Source organism: Olea europaea, chromosome 20, assembly GCF_002742605.1.
Source record: "Olea europaea var. sylvestris chromosome 20, O_europaea_v1, whole genome shotgun sequence".
In the NCBI taxonomy this organism is placed as follows: Eukaryota; Viridiplantae; Streptophyta; class Magnoliopsida; order Lamiales; family Oleaceae; genus Olea; species Olea europaea.
In genome coordinates, this window is record NC_036256.1 from 8828866 (window position 1) to 8840758 (window position 11893).

General features: G+C 33.8%; 1 protein-coding gene across 3 annotated transcripts in view; it reads left to right on the forward strand.

Annotated features, from left to right (window-relative positions):
• Nucleotides 1-1984: 1984 nt before the first annotated feature.
• The window catches only part of LOC111369547 (LMBR1 domain-containing protein 2 homolog A-like), a 21814-nt gene continuing 11905 nt past the window's right edge, over nt 1985-11893 (forward strand). For 2 of the 3 annotated variants that reach the window (XM_022991114.1, XM_022991115.1), the window contains exons 1-3: nt 1985-2313; nt 2411-2490; nt 5430-5643. In XM_022991114.1, the coding sequence (XP_022846882.1) occupies nt 2477-2490; nt 5430-5643 (228 nt within the window). In that variant the 5' untranslated portion in view covers nt 1985-2313; nt 2411-2476. Of the gene's footprint in view, nt 2314-2410; nt 2491-5429; nt 5644-11893 lie in introns of those variants that run through there. The other variant, XM_022991116.1, reaches the window with a different exon arrangement.

An 11893-nucleotide genomic window follows, 5' to 3' on the forward strand; every position in this document is an offset into this window, starting at 1 on the left:
TTCCTATGTTCGTGTGTATTTAACTTTTTTCTATATTTTATATGATTTTTCAGAATTCTAATTTTGTCTTAGCATATTTACAAATTTTTGAAAAACTTTTCCCATATATTAAGGTAGAAACCAAGGATATATATTCAAATTCATACGAAAGCAATTTCTAGTTCATCTCTTTTTTCGCAATGACAATCAACAAGCCAGCGCCCCCCTCCCCTCCAAAAAAATAAATAAAAATCAGGTCGGAATATATCTTCCATAACATGTATTCTCGCATTGACAATTATACGTTGCACTTTCAAAATGATTTTTTCTATAACAACTGCAAAGGTTTTAATCAAATCTGATATCATTAATCACAATATATATATATATATATATATATATATATATATAGTGTACAAGGAGATTCTTATTGAACAAAAAGTTCATTCCACATAAAACAAATTTTATTAACTATTTTTTATATTCAGACATCTTCAAATATTACTTTTACCATATTTACAAAGTATTTTATAAATACGTGCAATGCATGTTCAACTCTAATTAGTTTTTAAATAGTTAACCAACCCTAAAATAGAGGATTAACCGGTTTTTAATCATTCGGTTAGTGAATAAATCGATAATAAATCAGATTGAATTTTGGACCCATTTTCAATTTTTTGGTCGAATAGGTTGGTTTGATTTGATTTTTATAATACTAAGATGAATTCAATATTTTTGTTAACTAAATGTAATTATTTATTTAGTAATTTATGTAGTAATAAAAAAATAATTAAATAATTTTTGAGATAAATAAATTGTTAAAAATTAAAAAATAAAGGAAATAATGAAGTATTGCTTATTTTGTGTAATTTTGATGTTTTGAGTTGGAAATAATTTTCAAATTGGTATAGAATTTGTTTCAAAATGATGCAAAATTTATCCAAATTTTTGTGCAACCATTGAAGATTGCCTAAAGAATTTATAAACCATTAGCAAACAAAGGTTAAGACACCGATACTTTATGCACCTTACGAATTTTTTTAAGCTCCAAATTGGTGGGGATTTAAATTAGATTTTTAGTAAAATTTGATAGAAATTGATGAAATATGTAATTAAAAAATTGTAAGATCATTAAAGCCATGTTTGAGCCACATTTAAAAAAAATACATTTTTAAACAGTGATTTGATATCATTTCAACCACACATTGTTTAATGAAATGATATTACACCCAAATTCAAAAAATTTCTTTATTTTTTAACCACATATTTTTCATCAATACATTATTAAAAAAATACATTTTAAGGAAAATAATGTTTGAGCCACATTATTGTAAAAATGAGAATGAAAATATAGCTGTTACGAGTTCCACACAATAGATAAAAAGTCAAATATGGTGTCTTAATGTGATAGATAACGGTCATATATTTTTTTTTAATCTTAATGAGAAAATAATGGGGCTCAAACAACGGCCTAAATATGTGACTGAAATGCATTATGGACTTTTATTAAAATTAAAATTTAAAATTTAGGCCCCGTTTGATTCCCATGGATTTAAGAATGAGAATGAAAAATATAGTCGTTATGGAACCCACACAAGAGATAGAAAGTCAAATATGATGGATAATTGTCATATTTTTCATTTTAATGAGTAAAGAATGAGAATCAAACAAGAGCTATTGGTCCAGTAGAATAACACTTCTTTAGTGGGTGTTTGGGAGATATTTTTATGTAAAAATATATTTTTAAATAGTAAATTGACGAAAAATGTGTGGTTGAAAAATAAATTTTTTTTTTATTTACTTGTAATATTATTTTAATATAAAATATGTGGTTAAAAAGGAAAGAGAGAAAAATATATTTTGAAAAAAAAAAAAGTAACAAACGGGGCCTCACCTGTTCTTGAACTAAAATCTCACTGACGTCATCACCAACCAAACGCATCGGCAGCGCGTGCTCACACCGAGGGAGGCCAAGAAAACCTGGAATAGTCAGAATTTGGTGCATATTCGCTTCCATAACGCTCCATCTTTCAGCTTTTCGAGTTTCGATCAAAATTCCCCTTTTCTATGTATATGATTTCCGATTCGGCTTATTGATATCATCTTAATTTGATTTGTACATTATAGGACTATAATTGAATACACAAATAGGGGAATTGATCGAAGATGTGGGTGTTTTACTTGATCTCCCTGCCGCTAACCCTAGGCATGGTGATCTTGACTCTAAAATACTTTGCCGGTCCAGAAGTACCGCGTTACGTGTTTCTTACAGTGGGCTACACTTGGTTCTGCTCCATTTCCATCATCAGCCTTGTCCCTGCCGACATTTGGACGGTAAATTCTAATTTGGCAGCTAAATTTCTGTAGTCGTATGCAAGTTATTTTGGATTTCAGTTTATGTATTGCTTGAAATGATTTGATTAACTCTTAGGAGCTTAATTTACTTCGTTGAATTGTGGGTTCCATTGGTCTTTTCGGGCTTATTCTCCTCATTGTTATGGATAAAATTGGGTTAGTTTCTTCTCTTATACTACTTTCACTTCATTGTATATATTTTCTGGCAATTGTGGAGCAAGTGAAACCTGCTGCATAGAACGCCGTATATAAGTTTTATGGGTGTACATTATTGGTCTGATAATTTTCCTTTCTTGGTACGTAATTGGGTTTACCTAAACATGATACATATTTGTGGGGGTCATCTCATGAAGTTAATTGAGAAGTGGAAGAGTGGAAATGTTTTGTCCATAACCAACCATTGAGGAGCACTTCTATTCCATTTCGGACCAGCTGGATTGGTTGATAAGTTGGAAACTCTTACTTCACCAGTGGGATGTTAATGTCAGGTTGAATGATTGTAGATCGTATGGCTTTATACATATGTTCTTTGCCTTGTTAATTGTTGGTTGCCATTTTGAGAGAAGACTGGTGTCTTTAGTGGGTGATTTTTTAGGTCTTTGTTACATGATTATGTTTTTTGCTTTTGATTTATCATGCATCTTTGTCAATGATGAACTAATTGGAACGAAAAAGGGGTCTTAGAACAGGTAAAAATGATATGTAGCTGCAAAGGCAGAAATTGGCTTTATTGTAATAGAGAACTGGAAGTGAGGGTATAATAACCTTAAATCCTTTATAGCCGTTAATTATGAAAATTAGGATATTAGTGCAAGAGGATGAAATATGGAATTCCAAGTTGTGAATATGATGGGTCCTATATGTATAAGTTCAAGGGATCGGAGTTCTTTAGCACTAAGCACGAGAATAGCAAAGAAGTACAGTTTTTGATTCTCGTGTCTCCCTATGTATGTTATGATTTTATATGTGGGAATTAAGGTCACCTAAGTTTGGTTTCTAATTCCCTTGTCTCTTTATGTGCGCTAAGAATTCCTAATTTTAAATATGGAATACGATTTATGTGGCTCACTTATTGGAATTTCATCTCATTGTTTATGATTATTTTTTTTTCCGATTCGAATCTCGTGCCTAAGCTGTAAATTTTCGTATTGTCCGCCATGGAAAAGCCCGAGCCCGTTTTATCCCTCACAAATTTCTATTGCGTCCCTAGGATTTGAACTCTTTAACTTTTTCCCTTAAGAGACTCTTAAGTTGAATCCTAGTATGAATTGAGTCATGAGTTGGAATCTAGGGACGCGACAAAAATTCGTGAAGGGTAAGATGGGTTTAGACTTTTCCATAGCGAACAGTATGTAAGTTAACGGCTTGGGCACGAGGCTCGGGTTATTAAAAAAAGCACATTGTTTTTATAACGACCCGGCCTTTGTACCAAATCCATTAACTTACGTATTGTCCGTTTTGGGAGAGCCTAAACTCATCTTATCCCACGCGGATTTCTTTTGCGTCCCTAGGATTCGAATACATGACCTCTTAAGCGATACTTGAGTGGAATCTTGGTACCAATTGTACAACTTGAAATGACCCAGAATTTAGCCTTTGAATCATGAAAATGTTATGTAAAATAAAACTTAACTTTCATAAAAATATATCCTTTGTACCAATTACAATAATTAAGATGATGGAAGGTTGACCTTGTATGCTCACAAGAAACAAACTTTTTAAAGAATCTTTAGTACTTTTAAATTCTAGTCATACACGTATAAAGCTAATGCTCATACCATTAATTGTAAATCACACACCTGTATAGATATACAATTTTGTTTACTTTTTTCTAAGATGTAGATGTGATATATCAGCAATTATTTCCTTATAAATATTAATGTATTGCACACAATAGAGGACACAACAAAAAACACAAAGCACACTCTATAATACTTGTAATAAAAAATCTCTCTGAATCCTTGTAAATTCAAAGACCGCAAATTAAAGTAAATTCTTTAGTGCTTTCTTATTTCTTTGTAATTCTCTTTTACTTTAAGGCCTAAAAGACGAAACACTAAGTAAGCAGTTAATTTATTCAGAAATAATATTATAAATTTTTATTCCCTTTTCAAAATTATTTGAATATCTCTAACGCTCTTAGCCTCTTTATTTTAGATTTTATGGCCAAGAGATAAAGTAATCATCTGAATTAAATTGACTATGTTGTATTCCATAAGGGAGTTTGTTTAAGCCTGTTTAAACAGAGTGAAAATCCTTTTTGGTTATGGTCTTAAGCCTTTTTTTAAGAAGGTCAAGAGAAAAGCCAAGTGAGAGTTAATAACAAAAAAACTCCGAAGAAATTAATTTGTTGAACTATAAGAGTTCCATCCATTACAAAATATTGTTTTAACTTCAAAATATTTTATGTCATTAGATAAATATACTTAATCTACTCTACTCTGTTATTCATTAGAAAGTTTTTCTAAATTATTAATAATGTTTTAGAATATTGAGCAGTTGGAAGATTAGTTGTTTTAGGCAGTCATATGTTGTCCGTAATAGATAGAAATAAATGTGACTCCACTTTACAGATCAAACGTTAAATCACGGAGCATACTATCTCTAGGTGTCGGAGTCTCTATATACATGATTCTAAAGATTGTAAGAAAAGACCGAAAGAAGTAAATATGCAATTTGATCCCCCTAACTTTATCCTCTTGGAATGATATCCTAATTTTCATAATTAACTACTATAAAGGATTTTGTGTATTATAGAAAGTCTCATGCATCATATTCAGTACAAGAATTTGGAATTATAGCTTGACAAACTCATTCTGTATTACACTAGATACCTAGTTTCTTGATAAACTCAAGATGAGGCCTTGCACCCATTCCAACTGCCCCTGAAACACGAACGAAACGAGAAATAATGGCATTAAATAAATAAATAAGAAAAACTAACGTGGAGTATACTGGTCAAATATCATTGTTTAATATTGCCAGTTGATGGATCGCAATCCTTTTAGGCTTTTACTATAACATGCATAGTTACGTTGGTTCTCTTCTTCAATTCTAATGTTATTTCCTTCTATCGTTTATACCTTCACTTGCAGGATTAGAGATATACTGGCTTTGGCAATGGCAGGCTCAAATACATTTGGGCTAGTGACTGGTGCATTTCTTCTTGGTTTTGGTTTAAGTGAAATTCCAAAGAGCATTTGGAGAAATGCTGACTGGATTACTCGTCAGAAGGTTCTGTCACACAAAATTGCCAAAATGGCTGTGAAACTTGATGATGCTCACCAAGAACTATCGAACACCATAGTGGCAAGTGTTTCTAATAACATGCTGATAAACTGGTCTATCAAAAATTATAATGTGAAAACTCTGGACTCCTATCTGTTCTCCATTTACTAGGGATTTTTATTCCAGTTATTCCAGTTATCGAGTTCAAATCATTGCTACAATTCTTATTAGGCCCCTATTTGGTAGGGATTAAAATTAGATTTTAATTTAAGTTAAAGTCAACAAATAATTTTAAACACATATTTCATTGGACCCACAACTTTTTAATAACACATTTCATTAATTTTTATCAAAATTCACTAAAAATTTGATTTTAATACCCACCAAACAGGGGCTAGATAAACACAATTATCATGGATTCATTTCACTTTGGAGCATAGATTTTCTCTGGCACATGTTGGATTAAAAAAAAAAAAATGTCTGGTTGCATTTTACTTTTAAGTCCGTGTATTTAGAACCATGCAGCGATTCATTTGCTCCTTCACCCAACATTATATATCACAGAAAAATGGTTTTTGGTTGAAAAGTCAATTTCCCAGTGTTATTCCATGCAATTTGTTTATTTTTAAACATTAAACGAAAATAATATAACAGCTGGAAAATGAGACTGATTTAAGCCTCTGAAGCTCGCTTGTGGAACCCCCATTCACTCCGTTACGCAAGAAAACCCAGTTTGGACACATGTTAAGCTTGTGAAAGATAGGAACCTTACTTTAGCTTGCATCAATTGTCAAAGACCGGCTAGAAAGATAAACTTGCCGAGTTTCAACCTTTCTTGAATCTCACACTTTAGTTCGATGATTACATCTCTAGGATTTGATCATCTATCCTGTGGTTTGATCTTTTGTTTGGGAATATTAACTAAATTATGTACTCAAGTATTGCTTCGAGAAAAGACTGGTTCACAAAAATGGAGAATTGTGCACATAATATGGGATAACTGGACAATAAATTAGTCAAACCATTGGGGAATAATGGAAGATGTAGAGACAGCATTGATAATACAGGGGTTGCTTGCTAGACTATGAGGTGGGATATGCAAGAAGCTAATGCGAAGAATCATTGTCACCGCTAGCTGAATTAGTTGAACGTCGAGATTAAATAAGCATGAATGAGAGAATGACAGCATAAATATATGCAAAGTGAGATTTTATGCAGCCTATAATATTCTAGGATCTCAATACTGCAATTTTTGTAGGCTGTGTGTAATTTTGTGCTTTGCGATCCCTTGTTTGCCAGTTTTAGCTCTTATGGTTATGGAGAAGCTTGTTTATGCTTCTTCGAGATGGAGTGTTGTCTGTTCTCTAATGTTGCTCTTGATAGACCCCCTGTAACACCCCGACCCGCATGGACGGAAACGTGACTCAACCATTGTACCTCAACCGTAAAGTTAGTTCAATATATTTTTATTAGAAAGTATAAAGATTAAAATTTTAGAATTTAATTAAAGAATTTTCTTTTTTTTTTATTTAAACAATAATTCCAATTCTAAAAGAAAACAATTTCAAAAATGTTTTTTTTTTAATGAGTTCCATGCATGTAATGACTATTAACATGAAATTTTGGCAAAACTTAAAAAGTAATGTTGCTGTTCCAGTTTTTTTTTGTCTCAAACAGTAATTGTCAAAATAAATTTGTTTTCATAGCTATCGACCTTGAAACTTCATCAAATTTTAATGTAAGGTAGTAAACTCCTTATAATATGACATATTCAAAAACTAGCTTCCGTCCACATCATATGGGGTATTAAAATATTTTTCAAAACTCAGCAGCGACCCGGTTGAAAGGTAAACCGGTGCAGTTCAATTAAAATGGCATATAAAATTTCCACCGACGTCAAAACCACATGATTTTAAATTTATTCAGTAGCTAATCCATGAGACTATCAAATCCAATTGGTTTCATCCAAAAATTCCAAATAACGATTGAGTTATGAATTTTTGAAAACAAGGGTAGAAGCTAAAAAACAAAGACAACACTCAACACAGTTTACTTTATGTGACATATAACCTTTTACCGATATTGGATTGACATGATTCCAATTTTATTCAGTATCTAACTTATTAGGCTATCCAATCCAATTGGTTTCGTATAAAAATACCAAGTAATGAAAGAGTTATGATTTTTTTAAAGATGAGGCAGAAACTGAAATTTCTGAGGAGACATCAAAACTTTAAGTCGCTAACTTTTTTTTTTATACGGTGATTTGTAAATTTATTCTTATGACACATATCTACTTTCAAATATAATTTATTCATAACGAGTGTTTGTAAAATAGATCCACACAATATTCATAGGAATCGAATTTAAAGAAAGTGTAAATATCTCAAAATCAACTAAAGATGTAAATCACCGGCTTCTTCATGTCATGTTGCATCATCTTTTACCATCATCTACGCCCCAAGGAAAATCCATTCAACCTGTACGAAGTGAATTAACCCATGAGTTTGAAACTCAATAGATATTATCGGTGCAATTCGTTATCAAATTAGAAATTCCGAACTATAGATTCATACTATTGCACGTAGATGGATTTCCGGCGAAATCCAATTACTATAGCATTATCATAACACGTAGAACCGGAGAATGATCATTCAAATTGTTGTAGTGCCGAAGCACCGTACCCGAAGGTACTATTTCATTTAAACATTTATCTTAAAATCAGATTTGAAAATGAATGAACACTTGCACCTCTATTTACCTTGAATTTTATTGGATAAAAGAACAAAATGTATAGAAAGCCTTCCTTCTTCTCATCCTTATTATTCCTTAAGCTTAACTTGATATGAAATATATTTTTTGAGAGAAAATGAGATGAAATTCGGATTTGAAGAGGAGTGTAATGAAAAAGTGACCTTTCACTTTTATAACCTTCCTTTTTAATGAAAAATTAAGTGGGGGAGTTGTATTATCATTAAATTTATTAAACTTAGTCTTTAACTAAGAATTTAGAGAGTCTCTAAGCCATAAAAATAATTCATATGAAAGTTTTATAAAAAAATCTACATGGTGATTCGAACCTGGGTTGCCGATATGAAATACCATGTAGATGACCATTGTGGCAATCCAGTTATTCATTAAATCTTTGAAATCAATTTTACTTAAACTTAATCTTTTAAATTGCTGGGCTTTTAATTGACTTATGACTTGGGCTTTCATAATCTTACATGGGTTGAGCTTACATAGGTCGTTTCTAAAATGGGTTAGGCTCGTGGTGCTAGATTATCACAAAATAATAGTATAATTCCATTTTATTTTTTCTCGGCTACTACACCCCCACCTCCAATATTCCAATATAAGTTGTTATTAGTTCATTATTCTAGATAATTCCATAGTTAGTTAGCAAAAGGGGTAGAATTGTAATAACAAACTAGTAAATTCTCTATAAATGTAATGGGGGAAAAAGCTGGGATCATGCAGGCAGAATTTGGTAGTCTCTTGGGGAGAGTAGTGGACCTCTCGAATGTCCATATCTATATCCTTCTTACTTCCTTTCTTTTCTTGTTAATCGTATTCCAGATTTGCTCTTCTCATAGCAGACCCATTTCTATGTAATTTCTGTTCATCAATGAGAAATTTGCTTTGTTCCAGCATTCGATTGCTTTATAAGTGTGTTGGGTAAGTTGAAAATATTCCAGGTTCTTATCAAATTGGTATCAGAGCATTGATCCCAGGGCCAATGGAAGCAAATTTCAGTGAACAATTGGAGGAGAGATAGAGCTCAATCTTCAATCTGTTGGAGAAGCTGATAATGCAAAGGGAAGGAGTCCAAGAAAAAGATTCGGGGCTGGATGCTCAAGTAAGACTAGAAATACCAATATTCTATGGCGAAAACACATAAAGGTGGGTGTCGAAAGTGGAGAAGATTTTCTCCATAAACCAATTATTAGAAGTTGAGAAAATAGAAACTATCACAGCATGTTTTGGTTGGGAAGCATGGGATTCGTTTCAGCAGGTCGATCGACAAAGGCCGGTGAAAATGTGGGAAGAATTGAAGAGTTTGATGTTGGATCAATTTCGTCTGAAGAGGATTCCCATTCGTGAAGAATTTTCAAGGTGGAAGTGTGGGGAATTGGGGAAGAAATTGGATGACCAGAGGCGGGAAACGATGGAAAATGGAAAGGTAAAAATTATCAAGGAGGACTCTATGATGGAAGAATACCCGACGTGTAAGCATTCGGGCATGAAGAACTGGAAGACTGCTGTGCAAGAATGCCCGTGTCAACTGCAGGTGTCTCCATCATCATCGTCGAAGGAGGAGAAGAGATTGGAGCATGCCGTAGAAGATGTCCCTATAAGTAGGCTGAATCAGGAGAAGAAATCCGTGGTGGAGCTGGAAAGGGAGAGAGGAAAAAGAGATCACTGAGAACTCACCGGAGCCGGCGATTTTTGAAGTCACAGATGAATTCGAGAAACATCACAGGCGGAGCTCTGAGATTCCAACACCAGCCATACAAGATTCCATGAATCAGATGTGGGTGAGGCATGGGCATGCTGCGAAAGAAGGACATCGGCGATCCTATTCATCTGTTTCATCATCTCGTGAAGTGGTAGGAAGTTTGGAGGGCTCTGTTAATGGGCTGCAGGTAGAAAATAGGAAAGAAGAAAAAGTGGAGAAGTTAGTGGGTTTGGGCTTGGATTTGGAATTGGCCCAAAGAGTTGAAGAGGAAAATGAGATAGTGAAACGGGTCCAAATAAATCTCATCCCAGATAGAAATAAACCTAGCCCAATAAAAGGTAAACCCATATTAACACAAAACCAAGATAATACTACTCTTCTCCTCCAATCACGTTGCAACCCCTCTCCATCCCTAGTCAAATTTTCATCCTAGTCATTTTACAATTTGAAGGGCTTGAAGATCGACAGATTCCGGCCATCCCAAGGGTGCAACTTCTTCGGAAAATGTTGAGCATCAAGGCAAGAACAGACCAATTACTGACGGAATGTTGAGATTCCGATGTCGCCTTTGTATAAAATCCCAGATCAAGTGTTGGAGAGTATTCTCGTCAATGGTGTACAACAAGGAAGTTGCGGAGAAGAACCAATGCTTGAGCCCCAAGGATTAGGCCGAGTAATGGAGTTGACAATAAAAGGTATAATGTTGCCATGGCTACGAGGGAAACAATTATACCATTGATGGCGGGAGAAGAATCAAATCAAGCATCACAATACAAATAAGGGACTGCAGGGTTTGGTGATCAGTAACTATTCTGGTAGGAAAGAGGAAGACAAAGTGGACATCACGACCAACCTTTTTATGGGATTAACTTCTGGTATTCACGTTAAACACATATCCATAGACCGCAGTGAGCAGACTGATGAATCTGCTGTCATTCTCAACGGGCCCCAAGGAAGAACTAACAGAACGGTTTGGGGACCTATGAACAAGACATTAGTAAGTGCTGGGGCTACCAAGTATAGAAAGAAAGGAAGGATCGATATATGCATTGTTAAATCTGATTACATAGGAGTGAGGGAGCTTATGTCATATGGCAGCTTATGTTGATGCTGGGGATGCAATGCTATGTTTTCTCATTTGAACTAACGACTGAAGCAAGAAACAGTGCATGATTTTTGCTTTGATATCTTGAAGATAGCATTTCCAAAGACTGACTTTTGGGAGGCCAGAAATGCTTTATCTTTCTCCAGCCAAGTGAATCCTAAGTTGAACTTCCACCTTGAGGACAAGGTGGATTTCGTGGCGGCGGATAATGATAGACCCCCACCTCCAATATTCCAATATAAGTTGCTATTAGTTCACTATTCTAGATAATTCCATAGTTAGTTAGCAAAAGGGATAGAATTGTAATAACAAACTAGTAAATTCTCTATAAATGTAATTGGGGGGGAGCTGGGATCATGCAGGCAGAGTTCGATAGTCTCTTGGGGAGAGTAGTGGACCTCTCGAACAGTGGCGGAGCCACGTTGAGATGCCCGCACTGAAAGTTTAGGCCCTTATTTTTATTTTTTTTTCTACTGGGGAGGTGGAATAAAAGCATGTTTTAATTCACATGGGTTTTATTTTTAAGCCCAAACTCATGATTTTGTTTTATAGTTTTATCATCATTAAATTCATGACCAAAACACAATGTTTGACATGGGTTAAATCAAGAGCGGACCCAGACCTCTAGTATTGTGGGGTCAAAATTTTAAAAATAATTTTTTTAATAAAGAACATAATATCAATGAAAATAAGTTTATATGTATTTTGACAATTTTAAAACGTCATATAATTACATCATTATTAATATTATTAAATAAATTTTGCTA